Source organism: Triticum dicoccoides, chromosome 4B, assembly GCF_002162155.2.
Source record: "Triticum dicoccoides isolate Atlit2015 ecotype Zavitan chromosome 4B, WEW_v2.0, whole genome shotgun sequence".
In the NCBI taxonomy this organism is placed as follows: Eukaryota; Viridiplantae; Streptophyta; class Magnoliopsida; order Poales; family Poaceae; genus Triticum; species Triticum dicoccoides.
This window is the reverse complement of record NC_041387.1, coordinates 19266854-19282827: the sequence shown is the minus strand read 5'-3', so window position 1 is coordinate 19282827 and position 15974 is coordinate 19266854. Positions and strand designations below refer to the sequence as shown.

The window sequence follows — 15974 nt, the reverse complement described above, 5'->3', positions numbered from 1 at the left end:
AAACAAAAATGAGAGGATACAAGTTTCAGTTTTACCATCTTTTAACAAGAACCATCCACAAACAATTTAACTTCCCTATCAGTCAATTATATCCATTTTAGACTATTGTTCTACTCCAAACTGAGCTCTGCATCATGAGTCTACTATTTGCAACGATGGTGATGAGCATATCTTAAGGATTAGTTCAATCTTGCATATTTTTACCAGTGGATTTAACGGTCAAGAACCTAATTATTAGGTCTTATGGTAGAGTGAGATTTGCATGCTGATTTCCAGTTCATTTTCTAATGATTGTACGAGTATGGGCATTTTCTTTTATGTTCAGTAATTTTCACCAGAATGCAATGTTAATGGGGTTTTGACGGAGACTTAGTGGGTCAAACTTCAAACTTTTCTCATGTTGGAACTAGTCTGGAATTGGTTTGAACCCAAACACTTTCCTCTCCAAGCGTTGGCTAACTACTAGATACACTAGATTTGGCTAATACATATAGTTTCTTAATTGTGAAATTCCTCATCATTTTATTTTTCAACCCAATGTATTGGACGCCTTGTAGCAGGTTTTTCAAAAAAAATAAAATTTGACTGATAGGGAAGTTAAATTGTGTTCATGGTCCCATTGCCAGGACCCCTTGAGCCGCCAAATTGGAATGCAGTTGCTCCTTTGCCGCTTTGTATGCTTTCATGTCACTGTACTATGTCTTTTTCATTCCGTAACCTATTTGCATTCATCACCCTTGTTTGGCACTACTTATGTATTTTCGGTCTGCATATGCAAATATATTTTTCTACTTATGAGCATTGTTTGTGGATGTGTGACCATACTAGTTTAATACCGAATCCATTTCTCTTGGAGTTCTTTTAATTGGAGGAGAGTAAGAAAGCCCATCAAGAAGCTTTATTGTTAATCTATAGATATTAGGAGTGCCTGTCACCAGGCCAAAGAAATATATTAGATGTATCATATGTCCGCTTCCTGATAACTGCACATATAAGCGGGTTTCTTTGCTACATTTAATCAGTATGTTTTGGGCTTTGACCTATTTGATGATACAGTTATTTGTACTTTATAACATGCTTTCCGATTGCCCTTTCTCCTGTAAGAAGAGATCCTGGTTAGGTGTCAGCAGTTCATGTGCACGAGATAATTAAAACCCTGGTAGCAATTACTCACACCTTCCTTTCCCTGACAAAAGAAAGTCGTGCCACATTGCAATTTTGCCGAAGAAGTGGCAGTGGTACATTTCCAAATCTGCTGTCTTTGATGGCATTTCGAGCAATATTGATCTGATAAGTTTCATTGGATGATTATATGTGTAAAAGAAAGTTGCTCAGAGCAAGCTATTTGTTCTGTCGATCTGTCAGTTGTGCTCATCAGATCCCTATATCCTGGGATGTCGGACTAAGGCATGTCAAATACTCCCTCCGTCTGGGTTTATTGGGCCCGTGAGCAAGCTAGCTGCGTCCGTTTTTCTCCCCACTAGACATGTGCATCTGATTTCCCTCGCCCCCCTCGGCTGAACTTGCGCCTGATTGGTTGACGTTTCGGCATGCAACCAGCTGCATGCATAATCACGGCCTAATATGGCTAGCGCTGGAGGAGTATGATGATTGGCTGCATGCACAAGCGGAGCGGGCAACCGGCTGCTGGCATGCTCCATAATAACTGTGAGCTAATGTGATTGGTTGTTGGTGCTCGGAAATCACGGGTTGTCAGCTTTAATATTCTGCCTTGGTCTTTGAGTTTTGGCTAACGGGCCCAATAAACCCGGACTTAGGGAGTAGTTAGTGCTAGTGGTATTACCTGCTGCTATACATGTTATAATGGTATAGCTACCCCTTCCAAATAGAGAACTAGCTGCTCCCTACCGTTTCATCATACTGTTAGTCTGTTTCATGCTACTCTAGTTCACACCATGACATTATCTATTTGTTTGCAGTTTCTTGCTGGTTTTGCTTAAGAACCACGTTTGATTACACAACCTTTGTACTCCCTCCGTTCCTAAATATTTGTCTTTCTAGAGATTTCAACAAGTGACTACATACGGAGCAAAATGAGTGAATCTACACTCTAAAATATGTCTATATACAGGTGGTAGTCCATTTGAAATCTCTAAAAAGACAAATATTTAGGAACAGAGGGAGTATATTCTGTGATGCATGGCCACTTCATTTATCTGATATTTTGCTTAATCGTTAATGTTTATTTATTTTTGGCAGGTTGCTGAGCGGGCTTTGTTCTTATGGAACAATGATCACATCGTAAGCTTGATTGCCCAAAATCGTGGTGTTATATTTCCAATAATATTTGAAGCACTTGAGAGGAACATACAGAGCCACTGGAATCAAGCTGTTCATGGCCTGACCGCAAATGTGCGCAAGATGTTTTTGGACATGGATAGTGATCTATTTGATGAGTGCCACCAGCAGTACGTTGAGAAAGAAGAAAAAGCCAAAGAATTGGAGGAGCAACGGGAATCGGCATGGAGACAATTGGAAGCTGTTGCTGCCAAGGCTGCTGGGGATGACATGGTTTTGGTCAAATAGGTAATATATTCATCCCGCTTTCATTTCTTCGTTAGTGGTTGCGTCACTAAGCTAAAGCTATTGTTTTAGTCTTGTAAGTTAAACCTGTATCACTGCTGGTTATGTATGTTCTCCGTTATGATTTTCCCTTTTGTTTTTAAGCATTTCTATGAGATGCATTACCACCTTCTGTACTGCTGAGTCTTTGTTTTTAATTTGGTCATGGCAGTCCACAAAAAGATGGAATATGTTTGTGTATCGGACTTCCAATTGTTTATGGACACTATTTACATTAGTAATTTCAAGCAAACCTTATGATGCGTACCAGCATCCATATAAGTAGACAAACATCGTTTCAGAAGACGTTTATGCTTGCTCAGATGGTCGGTGCGCGCACAATCTCGCAAGCATCCACGCGCACCCGTCAACTCACCACCAATGTCGGTTGCGGTGCCGGTGCTGGTGCTGGTGCTGGTGCGTTCATCTTATCTTTGATGGCTTGGATTGGAATTTCAAGGTCAGTGTTCCTTGGGTGAAAGCTCCCAGTGGTCGCTAGGTCGAAACATGATGGTGGTAGCAGTGGCCAATTCTTCCTATCTATGCGCAACGAGGTCCTGCGATGGCACCACCACAGTCTTGTTGCTTTGTTCAACTCCTTTCTCCCTTCTGTTATGATTATGAATGAATAATCGGACCTTTGTATTAATCCTTCATTGTTTGCCCTAGTTGGCTACCCACAATTGGGCTAGTGCAAGTAGAAAACCAGTGAGCTAGATGTAATTTCTCTTTTCTTTTTTCTTGTTCTGGGACATTTCAATTCATCATGTTGTATGAGTAACGTCGAGAACGGAGATAAAAAAACCCGCTTTAATTTAGTGTTGTGGTTGATGCTGATACCATAGTAATAAAATGGCTCACTGTAGGAGTTGTTGTAATCAGCTGCAGATGTTGTAGGTTTTGGTGGAAGCAGTGCCTCTCCCTCCCCCTCGCAAGCTGGATCAAATGACAGTTAGCGCGGTAGAGCGGTGATCCGGCTCCCGAGCTCATCTGCTCCTGCCATGAACTATAAAATCAGAAGAAAAAAATACTAGAAAAATTCAGAAAATCTGATTTTTTTTTTGGTTACATGGAAGATATTTCAGTGCGTGAGATCCGTGCCAATACAAATTTGAGGTCTGTGAAATAGTTAACTCAAACCGATTTACTTTTTTGTCCTGAGAGCTACTCAGATGTCCGAACGCGCTGAAAACTGGCATGGTCTCACGCACTAAAACATCTTCCATGCAAAAAAAAAGTTTTTTTTTTAAATTTGCCTTTTCTTTCGGTACTGTTCATCGGGTGTAGATGATCTCGGACTCAGAAATGGATACTGTTAGTGCGGGCGTTGTTTATCTCTGGAATAACTGTATCCAAATGCACCATCTCTCGCACTAAGGCCTAGTTCTTTTAGCGGCTTTTAACTGACCCCAAGCGAATAAGGGGATCGGTTTCTAAAATAAGCTAGGGAGAGGCCACTCTGGCAAAGCATCCTATGATGATTCTCAAAAAAGAAACATTCTTATGAAACTCAGTCTGATTATGTTTGGGATGGAGAACCCCCCAATTCTAGCTGTCTGATTCTCAAAAAAGAAACATTCTTACTACTAAAAGATGTAACTCTTTTGGCTGAGAAATAAAATACCAAAAGGCTTTCCCTTAAAAGAAACTAGAGAGAAGGCGGCTTATGACATAAACCAAAAAACTGAGCCTGAATAGTGGCTGCCTTGCTCCATCAAGTCATGCTCTCATCTTCATCTTATAACCATTTGGCCGTCGAACCAAAGAAGAATATAGCAAAGAACCAGAGGAAAAACAGTCGACGTCGAACACATTTCCAGCTCGCATTTACCAAGCGGAACCAATGGCGGCGGGAACATATTATTTCGGTTGTGCACAAATAAATATCCACCAAAGTAAGCAACCATACAATTCACCTGTGCGCAGCCCCCAAAGGCTGCACTGCATATACATTGTTACATGGATCTACAGCAAATCAAATCTTAAAACCGTCTGTCTTCGAGCTGCCACGGCGCTGAAAATCTAGCAGAGCGCCCTGCTGCGTTGTTCGAACCGACAGAGATATGTACAGAACCATGCCGCGTCGCGGTGGTGTTGCTTATGATGGTGCCGATTCAGCCCCGTCATGGAGGGCGCAGCAGACGGTTGCTTTGTGGTGCCCCTGGTACACCCTGATGGCCTCTCCGGTCGACATTGTCCAGAGTCTTGCCGTCGTATCAGACGAAGCTGCAAAACGGCAAAAGATTTGCCCGGTTTTAAATCGTGAATAGCCAGGAGAGCAGCACCATGTGAGCGGTTAGCGCGTACCTGTTATCAGATAAGCTCCGTCTACCGAGAAAACGCAGTCCCAGACCCAGCGCTGGTGACCTGGAGAGTCGAAAACCCCGCATAGTTTCAGTGTACCGATTAAAATTCTACTCCCTCCGTAAACTAATATAAGAGCGTTTAGATCACTACTTTAGTGATCTAAACGCTCTTATATTAGTTTACAGAGGGAGTACAACTTTTAGTTCTAACTGATAAATTTAGAATTAGAAAGGAGCCCAGAAATTACCGACTAAAGTTTTTTCCAACTTGAAGCCATCCACGTTCCAAATCTTTACAGTGTGGTCAGATGATGCAGTTGCAAGATACCTATAAACAAACCCAGGTGGTACATTGTTTTAGTATACGAAGATGAATCCTTTTTTGAGATGAAAAAAGTGCAAATGGAGCTTACGAGCTTTGAAAGGTGAATGCTACCGACTAAAAAGATTTTCATGTGCACCAATGCAGTTTGGCAAATGAATGAATGGGAACTAGAAAGCAGTGTGCAAAAGAAGACATTTAGAAGAGTCAGGAAAGCGAAAATTGGTCATTTTGATCATCATATACCTGTTAGGGTCACAAAATTCAGGTGAAAGCAGGCACTTCAGAATGTAGCCATCATGGGCTTGCAGCTTATGGAGGGGCTCAAAGCTGGTGATTGTCTAAACAAGTGGTCTCATCAGCTTGAAAAAAAATGCAGAAATCATAGTGTACAATGGCATGTAGGTCTGCAGACTCAAACCTGAGTACCCTTAAGCAAGCGCCAAACGTAACATGTCCCACGGTTATTTGCAGCAACAACCATACTCCCATCCCACATGACTGTCAGAGATCTTATAGCTGTATCGACCTCTGGCACCTGAATAAATGGAACAAAACATCAAGCGTGTTCTTGCATCTCACTTTAATTATACACTTGTACCTACAATCTGAAATATGCAACTTACCAACTCGCAGCTGCATGAATTAGCTGCCAAATCCCACACACGTATGTTTCCGTTCTGGTCGCCAGATATTAGTTCTTTCTGGAACATTGGGGAGATAATGTGGAAGTAAATGATATAGAATGAACAAAATACCAGGACAAATGTGGCAAATAAGACAACCCTTGCCAGTTTGTAGCAAAAACTATCAAGACCTATGATACCAAATTAATATCATTAGATATACAACGCAATATACTTTCATAATTATACTATATCTATTTTAAGATTGTAGTTGTTGATGGTTCTTCCTACAAATTTGGTCAAACTATGCATCATTTGACTTCACACAAAAAAATACAAGCCTTCTTTTCAGATAGTATTAGCTAGTCAACAAGCTTATGATCAAATGCAATATTCAGTGCTATGCTTGGATAATGAAAACCGAAATTGGTTAAGACCTGCCGGAACATATTCTAACCTGATTTGGGTGTAGGACCACGGTGTTGACAGCTGCGCGACTTTCATATTCTCGTTGACAAGTGGCAGTCCTAAAACCATACATGCACACGAATAAAGATTCAGATCAACAGAACATACATCATGGACAGGAAAATCATTAACAAAAAGTCAAAAACACAGGATATTACTATAATGGTGAGTATCTAGTTAAAGTTTCACCTTCAAGACCACTATTCCTTCGCACAGAAAAACACTCTTGAGTATCAGTGAACTCTCACATGGGCCATTCGACAAGATTTGGATAGAGCAGATTTATAGAGAAATAAATTGGTAGGATTTTCTAAACAGGTTACATTCAATTGAGTGATTGACACTTAATCCCGTTTGATGTAGTTTACCCAAACCACATCGAATCGAGCATAACAGGACCTATAGATGGGTTTGCTTTGGATTCTCTGTCTTGATTAAAATAATTATTTGAGAACAGCAGGTGAAGCCGTGAAGGAAAAAAAAGCTGTAGCCAAGCAACATAATAAGATGAGAAACCTCACCGTAAATCCCAAATTCTCACAGTGCCATCCTCAGAACCTGAGTACATCCAGTTGCCATCACAATGGAACCCCACAGCCATCACATTACTAGTATGCGAATCATAGCTAATTACCTGTTAGGATATTGAGTAAATAAGGAACGGAAACATGTTGGTCCAGATTGGTTGCTTTTAGAGAACATGTAACATACCGGTTGTGGGCTATTTGAGTTAACATCAAAAAGGCGGATATGGGAATTGCCAGCAGCAGCTAGGAATCGCTTGTCCGGGGTTATCTCAAGGCGATTGACTTGCTGCAAAAGATAGGTTGTCAACAGGCACACGGTGCATATGATTGCAAGTATGTAACTATGTCTTGAAGCGAAGCCTATGCATTGGTCTATAATATTTTGTAGTCCTGTAAGACTGTTTGAACAGAATTATGGAAGGGTATGGTCCATCCACCTTATGTACATCATTACTTTGTCATAAGGATAATGAAGAACCCAGAGCCAACACTCACCGAGTCTGGATACTGAATAGTGCGGTAACAGCGACCACTCTTGGCTTCCCAAAATCTGATTGTGTGATCATAACTTGCAGTTGCAAGAATGACAGAGGGTTGAGCCATTCACACACCCGCCCTGCAGATACATAAAACACACTCTCAAAAGGAAACCAGAAAGTGGCCAAACAGCAAAGGAGAGTTGAAGACATTGAGATGACATAATGTAACCAAGAAATTTGTCCCACCCATATAGGATCATCGACAGTCTTATCAGTACATGAGTTTGGGTCAAAGTACACACGGAAACTTATCAAACTAGCTTAATAGATAGAGCCTGAATGGTGCCAACAGATAGAAGAGATCTGTTTGGCGCCTCGGTTGTTTGATGTTCAGCTTTTAAAACCTCCCTGAGACTGAAACGGTGCATTAGCTACTTTAAAATTTCTTCACTGGAAGGAGGTCCGCATTGTTTTAGGGGCTGCCCACTTGTAATCTAGGCAAGCACGACACAAAGTTCATCATATCATTTACCAGAGCCACAGGAAGCAAGTCAGGAACACTACTCACACAGGGGCGAAAACAAATTACTTAGAAGTTTTGCAGCGCAAAAAGAATGTTGCACGGTGGTAAGTTCTCCAGCCTCCAGGTGTGAGGCTACAAACCAGGGTTCAATTCAAACCCTGGTTCTCACAAAATGGAAAAAAAGCCCTAATTTTTTCTAGGATGTTAAAACAGGGTGGTCCACCTAAAGAAATTCTACAACAAACATGACATGCCAACTTTCTAATTAATTTACCAGTAGCACATCGAAACAGATCAATATGGCCTTACAGACATACTAAAATTCTCAAATTGCAGAAGAGAAGCCTACATAATACATTCCTTGAGAAGTTCAAAGAAGAATATGCGGCATTGTTAATTTGTTAAGAGAGGCAAACAATCAGACAAATCATTATTATGTCACTGATCATGTGTTCATGTATGCACTGGATAGCAAAATCTAATGTGTATGCGTTCACAGGACAGTGTGTTCTTGTACTGATTGTTTAGTCAACGCAATAGACTTAGGCGACTTACTCTTCCACCTGATTGATGCAACGGACAGCAAAGATCAAACCCTAAATCAGAAACTGGGGGGAATGGGAAGCTCACCTCACGTCCTCAAATCGGGCTAAAGGCTGGCCGCCGGGCAGGGCTGGGCTGCCGGCTTGCTGCCAGCCGAGTGCCGGAGTCGGCGGAGAGCGGAGGGGCGGCGGGCGCCGACTTTGCAGGGGCGCCAGAGGGGCCCGGTGGCGCTGAGCGCCGGTCGGGCGTGCGGGGCGGGGCGGGGCGGAGAGGCAGGCGGCGACGGGCGACGGCGTCCGGCGAGCCGGCGAGATCGGGAGCCGAGCGGCCGAGGTCGGGGACGACGAGCAGGGGCTCTCTCAGTGTCGCTGCGTGCGTTGTTTGTTGGGCTAGGTTGAAGCCGGCTGAGCTGGGCCATTGTTTGTTGGGCCTGCTTTTTCGCTGGGACGGGACGAGTGGGCCGGTCTAAAATCCTCCGGGTGGGACGCGACACGCGAGCACCCTGTGCTATAGGGCCGGCCCTTTTAGGTTTCCTCCAAACCCAATTTGGGAAGGTTGGAAGGTTTATGTTTTTCCTTTTCTTTATTCTTGTTCTACATCCTTTTTCAATTCGTAGACAATTTTTGCTCATCGAATTCAAACTTTTTTCATCAATTTCAAAAAATGTCCATTGAATACACAAAATGTTAATCGAATAGAAAGAAAGTTCATCAACATAAAAAAATCTTCATAAAATTGAAAATTGTGTTCATAAATACAAAAAATATTCATTAAATTTTAAAAATGTTCATCAAATTAAAATTTGTTCGTAAAATCTAAAGATGTTCATTAAAAATAAAAAATGTCCCTTTTATGAAAGCATGAACATTTTTAAATGTGGAAAAAAATCTTCAAAATTAATTTTTAAAAATCCCAAATAATACATGATTCGTAATTTTAGCTACTTGTGCCTCCCCTCAAAGTGCGTATATTCATTGGGCCCCAATAAATACCGAATGTTCAGATGTGAAGTATGCCATCCTGAACATTTTTTCATGGCAACTTTAGTTGACGAGAGGTGACAACTTTAGTTGTTAAAACGTGGCAACTTTGCCCCAGTTTCTTTTTGTCAAAAAATTGTCGTGTTTGTCAACCTCGCGTGAACAAAAGTTGCCATGAAAAACATTCGGATTGCCATGCCTAAATTCCGAACGTTTTGGGATTTATCACTTTCATATTCATTTGGTAAGCGCAAATGGATCGTCTGGCCTTCGCTATTAACCTTCAAAAATGTTATATGGTCTGGGCAACAAGTGTTGTGCTTTATGTGGAGCTCCGAAAAGCGCCAACCACATTCTGTTCAATGTGCTCTTGCAAAATTCTTGTGGAGTTATGTACATGATTGTTTGGGGCAAAATTGGAATCCAAATTCGATAGTAGAGATTCTTGCGCCGTTCAACAATGCTTGCGGGCAGCAACTTTGCCTAGCTTGGAGAACATTTTAGTACTTTAGCTTGGGCGCTATGGCCTACTCGTAACAAACTTGTCATTGAGGGAACCATTCCATCCCATCCGGCTAACTATATCTTTAAATGTTCTCTATTTTTTCCTGCAATGGCATACTCTAGGGAAGAGGTAGGACAGTGAGGCGGAGGCAGGCATCCTTTTCAACATCAAGCATCTTCACACTATTCATAGGAGCTCTTGAGTCGGATCTTGTGGGGCCTTAGTTATCTTAGCGCTCATGTTAGAGTCATGATTTGTATTTCTGTCTTTATTATGCTTGGTTTGTAAGAACTTAACGTTGTGCTACCTTAGCCTATGTTGGTTTTATTAAACATGCGCCCCTTGCGCCTGTTTTCTAAAAGAAAAACAATTACAGATTACGGAGACAGAAATAAGAATCTCATTGATCATGTAAAAACCTCTCATTGAGGATTTAGAAACAGACAATTCCATTACATAGTAGCTACACTAAACTGGCAAACATTTCTTGATGTTGCTGGAACAATTAGCTCCTCGAGGCTCCGGTTAATTAATTGTGTCGCCGCAACAACCCGCTATGCAATTCATCTTTTACCCCCGCCAAAAACAGACTAATAATAACTAAGGGAAGTTAATTCAGGCGTGCGTCGAAGCTGATCTCGGCCTCGTCGTCCTCGTCGACAAAGAGGAAGTGTGAGGCTCCGTCGATCACCATCTTGCCGTCCTCCCTCGCCCTGCTCAAGTGCTCGCACGGGCTCACATCGAACGTCAGGCTAGCCTTCTCGCCGGCCTCGAGGTGCTGGCTCCGGAACCCGACCAGCTGGCTCGCCGGGCGCCCACCCGTCGCGTTGGGCCACCGGAGGAACATCAGCACCGAGTGCTTTCCGTCCATGGGACCGTGGTTCTCCACCTCGACCACCGCCGGGAACTTGAGCTGTTCGCACCGCTCGGGCCCGATCTCCTCCACGTCGTAGTGGCTCGCGCCGCTGTCCGCCGCTGGCGTCGAGGTCAGGCTGGCGAGCAGACTCTTTTGATGCCCGGCCAGTCCTGAGGCTGCCAGCCGGCGGGAGAACCTGGAGTAGCTGAGGCCGTAGCCGAACTTGTAGACGACCGGTCCCCGGTAGAAGCGGTAGCTACGGCCAGGGTAGCCGGTGGCCGGGTCGGCGCGCATCCGCATGTCCGTCATCGGCACCCTCATGTACTCCTCGGGGTACCACGTCACCGGCAGCCTGCCGCTGGGGTTGTGCTCCCCGAAGAGCACCTTGGCGATGGCAAGCCCGCCGGCCTGCCCGGGGTAACCGGCCCACACGATGGCGCCGATCTTGGGGTTGAATTTCGCGAACGTCACGTCCACCGGGCCGCCGGTGAGGAGCACCAGGATCACCGGCCGTTTCGCCGCGCGGGCCACGGCTTCGATGAGGCTCTTCTGCTGTCCGGGGAGCAGCAGGCTCGTCCTGTCCCGCCCTTCCTCCTCCTGCACGTGGCTCGTCCCCATGAACAGGATCACGTGGTCCGTCGACCTCGCCACCGCCACCGCCTTCCCCGTCGCGGCGGACCAGCACGCCGTATCGATGCACCCGGGCTCGAACCTCACGTCCTTCACGTACCCATTGAGCCCCCGGAGCGGCGTGATGGTCTCGCACGGCGGGCCGAAGTAGTTGCCGAGGAGAGCCCCGGGGTCGTTGGCGTTGGGGCCGATGACGGCGACCGACCCGACCGTCCACCGGCGGAGCGGGAGGATGCCGGCGTCGTTCTTGAGCAGGACGATGCCGCTCTCCGCCGCATGGAGCGCCAGGTTCTTGTGGGCGGGAGAGCACACGTCGTTGGCGCCGAAGTGCCCGTACAGCGGGTTGCTCCGGGGGTCGCCGTTGAAGTGCCCGAGCCGCATCCTCACCGAGAAGAGGTTGACGAGCGTCCTGTCCACGTCCCGCTCCGCCATCTTCCCCTGCCGGAGCGCGGCCATGCCGTGCACCTGCGTGTAGTTCCCGCAGTCCATGTCCATGCCGGCCTTGAGCGTGGTGGCCACCGTGTCCTCCGGCGTGGGCCGGAAGTGCTGCCCGTCGTGCACCAGCGCGATCGCGTCGCAGTCGGAGGCCACGTACCCCTTCAACCCCCATTCCCCCCTGAACGTCTTGGTGAGGAGGTTGTAGTCGGCGCAGGCGGGGACGCCATTGACGGAGGTGTAGGCGCACATGACGCAGCTGGCCTGCCCTTCGCCCACGCAGCTCCTGAACGGCGGGTTGAAGGTGTCGGCCAGGTCCTGGGGGCTCACCCTCGCGTTGAAGTTGTACCGGACGGTGCCGCGCCAGTCGTCCAGGTCGTAGGCGGTGGCGTGCTTGCAGCACGCCGAGGTCTGCAGCGTCGTCGGCGAGGGCCCCTGCAGGCCCCTCACGAAGGCGACGGCGTACTTGCTCGCCGTGATCGGGTCCTCGCCGGGGGTCTCGTGGCCGCGCCCCCACCGCGGGTCCCGGTAGATGTTCACGTTGGGCGACCAGATGGTGAGCCCCTCCGCCTGCCCGATGTTGTACAACGCCCGCGCCTCCACGCCGATCGCCTACATGCCATGTCACAATAGCTATATGTAAGTTGACTGAATTTATAATTTGACTAAAATAGACGCTCCCGATACACGAGCGTCGCATCGGTGGTTGATAGCCAAAAAATTATAACCACACTGTTGCATTAATTCTATATAAATATTCGCCTTATATTTAGTTCAAAATTAGATGAAAACCCCAGATACGAACATGAAATGTACACACACATACCTGGCCGGTGAAGTACCAGATCTTCTCGTCGAAGGAGGCGGTGGTGAGCAGCACCTGCGGGAAGCTGGTCACTTGCTTGACGGCGCCGGTGAAGTGCATGCCCTTGCCCCACATGGACAGCCCATGCAGCCCTTCCGACCACCACTTGTACGCCGGCACGCCCAGCCGCGGCACCGCCGCCGCCACGTCGCCCAGCTGCGACACCTTCTCCGCCAGCGTCAGCCGCGCCACCAGGTCCGCCGCGCGCTGCTCCACCGGCAGCCGCTGGTCGCAGAAACGGACGTACGGCGCCCCCGGCCAGCACGAGAACGGCGGCGTGCCACCGGCCGCCGCCATGCACAGCAGCGCCAGAATCGTCGTCGCCATGAGCACGACCATGCCGGCTGAGCCGCCCATGGCGAGCTTCAGCTTTCAGGAGAATGGACGACGTACAGAGAGAGGAGATGGGATGTGAGAATCCATGGGACAAGGCAGTTCCTTATATAGCTTTTCCGACTCGCATGTGTGTTTTCACATTGATGGGATATCTTTAATTGCGAATATATGGTAGTAAATTTCTTCCTTCAAATATAAAATGCTAGGATTGTGTATTTCTACTGGACATTAATTGGAGATTATTTCGATACTAATATACTATCAATAGTAGTGCGTATATATCCTACGCGGGGATATGCAGATTTGAATACTAGGATTTCATTTCTATTAATGAGAATCCAACTATATAATGTGCATGCATTAATATTCTGCCATTTTATAAGATTTGTATATGAACTGGGCCCAAATGTGGCAAGAAACTAACTAGGCCGCACGTTTACCACATTGTAGATCTATGTGCATATGTTGGTCTATTTGCAACCCATCTAGATTTGTCTATATCTAAGTTACATACTACATACATACATACATATATATAGAGACACACACAAATTTTATCTACCACCAGTGATAGTTATCACCACTTGAGTTTTGTATGACGTATGTAGTATCTATCTTGCAAAATTTTCATGTAACTCACTTTGAATCATCTTATATATAGTATATTAATATATTTTAAATAATAAAGTAGTATATAGTACCACATGATAGTATACAAGACATGTGGGATAACTACCACTAAGAAGTGGATATATTTTCCTTAAAATGATAGGATTGTGTGTGTTCCTACTGGACATTAATTGGAGATTATTTTGATATACATGAGTATATATCCTACACGGCGGGGATACGTATGCAGCAAAAGTAGTAGGATTTCATTCCTCTTAATGCGAATCCAACTATATACATGTATGTCATTAAAATTCTCCCAAATATATGCAAATTGGTGATCGAAATTACCAATTGAGGAGTACTTTTTATAAAGATCACTCTAATCTTCTTAGGTTGCGACAAGTGACGCACTGCATTTGCGCCACTTGTTGCAACCTGAGAGTTTTCCCTCTTTCATAGATTCGTTTATTCAAAACATTTTATCTCTTAAATCGTAAGTCCAAATCTTGAACAGTTTTCACGTTTGATTTCTCATGTCGAGATCTTCAAAACTAGATCCTGTGTTGATAGGTTTTGACAAACTTTTCTTTTAAAAAAGGACGCAAAAACCGAATCGGGAGCAAGTTTTTTTTCCTTTCTGAAATTCGTTTCCGAAAGCAAAACCGTGCCTCTCACGGAAGGAAAAAAAAGAGAAACACATTTTTTTCGTCTCCGAGAAGCACGGCCGTGTCTCTCGCGGAAGCAAAACTATGCCTCTCATGAAAGGAAAAAAAGAGAAAATACTTTTTTTCGTTTCCGAGAGGCACACCCATGCCTCTCACGGAAGGAAAAGAACGTGTTTTTTTTGTTTCTGTCGTGCGTCTCATGGAAGGAAAAAAATAGAAAACATTTTCTTTTCTTTTCCGAGAGGCACTGCCGTGCCTCTTTCGGAAGCAAAACCATGCCTCTCGGGAAAGATAAACCATGCCTCTCACTGGAAAAATAAAGAAAACATGTTTTTTCACAAAAAAAAATCTGTTTTTTAAGAAAGATTGGTGGAAAACCGAGAAAACATCTAAAAACCAAAAACGTGTGCGGAAAAATAATAAAAGCAAATTTCGAAGGGAGCTTCCAGAGCGTGACACGTGGCTCATGTTCGATCATCCCTCAACATCCCTCAAGTTGTCTAAGTGTTACATGATCCGAATCAACTAACTCATGTCCGATCATCACGTGAGATAGGGTAGTCATTAATGATGAACATCTCCGTGTTGATCATATCTACTATATGACTCATGTTCGACCTTTCAGTCCTCCGTGTTCCGAGGTCATGCATGTCTGTACATGGTAGGCTCGTCAAGTTTAACCCAAATATTCTGCATGTGGAAAACTGCTTACACCCGTTGTATATGAATGAAGAGTCTATCACACCCGATCATCACGGGGTGATTCGAAACGACGATTTTTTTGTAATGGTGCATACTTAGGGGGAACACCTTTTATCTTAAAATTAAGTGAAGGAACCATCTTATAATGCTACCATCGCCCTAAGCAAAATAAAATGCATAAAAAGATAAACGTCACATTGATGACCCACAAGTATAGGGGATCTATCGTAGTCCTTTCGATAAGTAAGAGTGTCAAACTCAACGAGGAGCAGAAGGAAATGACAAGCGGTTTTCAGCGAGGTATTTGATGTCTGCTAGAACTACGTTGGCATTTCCCCAAAGAGGAAGGGATGATGCAGTATAGCGACGGTAGGTATTTCCCTCGATGATGAGACCAAGGTTATCGAACCAGTAGGAAAACCTCCTCACACCACATAAATAACACCTGCAGATAAATAACAAATACTCACAACCCGACGTGTTAAAGGGGTTGTCAATCCCTTTCGGGTACGGCGCCTCAAGTAGGCAAATAACGTGAAGTAAAAAGTGGTAGATAGGATAAATAGATCGCGGAACAAATAAATTGCAGCAAGGTATTTTTGTATTTTTGGTTTAACAGATCTGAAAATAAATGCAAAGAAAAATAGATCGCAAAGGCAAATATGATGAAAAGAGACCCGGGGGCTGTAGGTTTCACTAGTGGCTTCTCTCTAGAAAAATAGCAAACGGTGGGAAAACAATTACTGTTGGGCAATTGATAGAACTTCAAATAATCATGACGATATCCAGGCAATGATCATTATATAGGCATCACGTCCACGATTAGTAGACCGACTCCTGCCTGCATCTACTACTATTACTCCACACATCAAACACTATCCAGCATGCATCTAGTGTATTAAGTTCATGAGAAAATGGAGTAATGCAATAAGAACGATGACATGATGTAGACGAGATCCGTTTATCTATTGCGGAGATATTCATCTTATTATCCAGTAGCAATAATACATA

At 44.8% G+C, this 15974-nt stretch overlaps 3 protein-coding genes across 6 annotated transcripts in view; 1 reads left to right on the top strand and 2 right to left on the bottom strand.

Moving 5' to 3' along the window:
• Nucleotides 1-3420, top strand: part of LOC119294653 (serine/threonine protein phosphatase 2A 57 kDa regulatory subunit B' beta isoform-like) — a 7090-nt gene extending 3670 nt beyond the window's left edge. Inside the window, exons 2-3 of one of the 4 annotated variants that reach the window (XM_037572881.1) lie at nucleotides 2221-2547; nucleotides 2889-3420. In XM_037572881.1, the coding sequence (XP_037428778.1) occupies nucleotides 2221-2547 (327 nt within the window). In that variant the 3' untranslated portion in view covers nucleotides 2889-3420. Of the gene's footprint in view, nucleotides 1-2220; nucleotides 2548-2755; nucleotides 2857-2885 lie in introns of those variants that run through there. The other 3 variants (XM_037572880.1, XM_037572879.1, XM_037572882.1) reach the window with 3 other exon arrangements.
• Nucleotides 3421-4387: 967 nt separating this feature from the next.
• Nucleotides 4388-8633, bottom strand: LOC119294656 (target of rapamycin complex subunit LST8). The gene is made up of 11 exons (XM_037572885.1): nucleotides 8465-8633; nucleotides 7328-7448; nucleotides 7017-7118; nucleotides 6827-6939; nucleotides 6295-6364; nucleotides 5838-5915; nucleotides 5633-5749; nucleotides 5458-5552; nucleotides 5138-5217; nucleotides 4891-4950; nucleotides 4388-4809 (listed from the first exon to the last, which is right to left on the bottom strand). Exons 2-11 carry the CDS (start codon nucleotides 7433-7435, stop codon nucleotides 4682-4684), a joined length of 951 nt encoding a protein of 316 aa, XP_037428782.1. The 5' UTR covers nucleotides 7436-7448; nucleotides 8465-8633; the 3' UTR covers nucleotides 4388-4681.
• A 1611-nt stretch (nucleotides 8634-10244) lies between these two features.
• LOC119294652 (probable beta-D-xylosidase 7) lies at nucleotides 10245-12993 on the bottom strand. Its single transcript, XM_037572878.1, has 2 exons — nucleotides 12610-12993; nucleotides 10245-12395 (listed from the first exon to the last, which is right to left on the bottom strand). The coding sequence occupies exons 1-2, from the start codon at nucleotides 12985-12987 to the stop codon at nucleotides 10473-10475; spliced, it is 2301 nt and encodes a 766-aa protein (XP_037428775.1). The 5' UTR covers nucleotides 12988-12993; the 3' UTR covers nucleotides 10245-10472.
• Between the last annotated feature and the right edge of the window lie 2981 nt (nucleotides 12994-15974).

Excerpts from the sequence above, each read along its gene's own strand:
- LOC119294656 (XM_037572885.1), bottom strand. The coding sequence starts at position 7,435 with ATGGCTCAACCCTCTGTCATTCTTGCAACTGCAAGTTATGATCACACA. Across the intron at positions 7,119-7,327 it reads CTATTCAGTATCCAGACTCG|CAAGTCAATCGCCTTGAGAT; the intron begins GTGAGTGTTGGC and ends TATCTTTTGCAG. Across the intron at positions 4,951-5,137 it reads GTTGGAAAAAACTTTAGTCG|GTCACCAGCGCTGGGTCTGG; the intron begins GTAATTTCTGGG and ends TCGACTCTCCAG.
- LOC119294652 (XM_037572878.1), bottom strand. The coding sequence starts at position 12,987 with ATGGTCGTGCTCATGGCGACGACGATTCTGGCGCTGCTGTGCATGGCG. Across the intron at positions 12,396-12,609 it reads TCTGGTACTTCACCGGCCAG|GCGATCGGCGTGGAGGCGCG; the intron begins GTATGTGTGTGT and ends CATGGCATGTAG.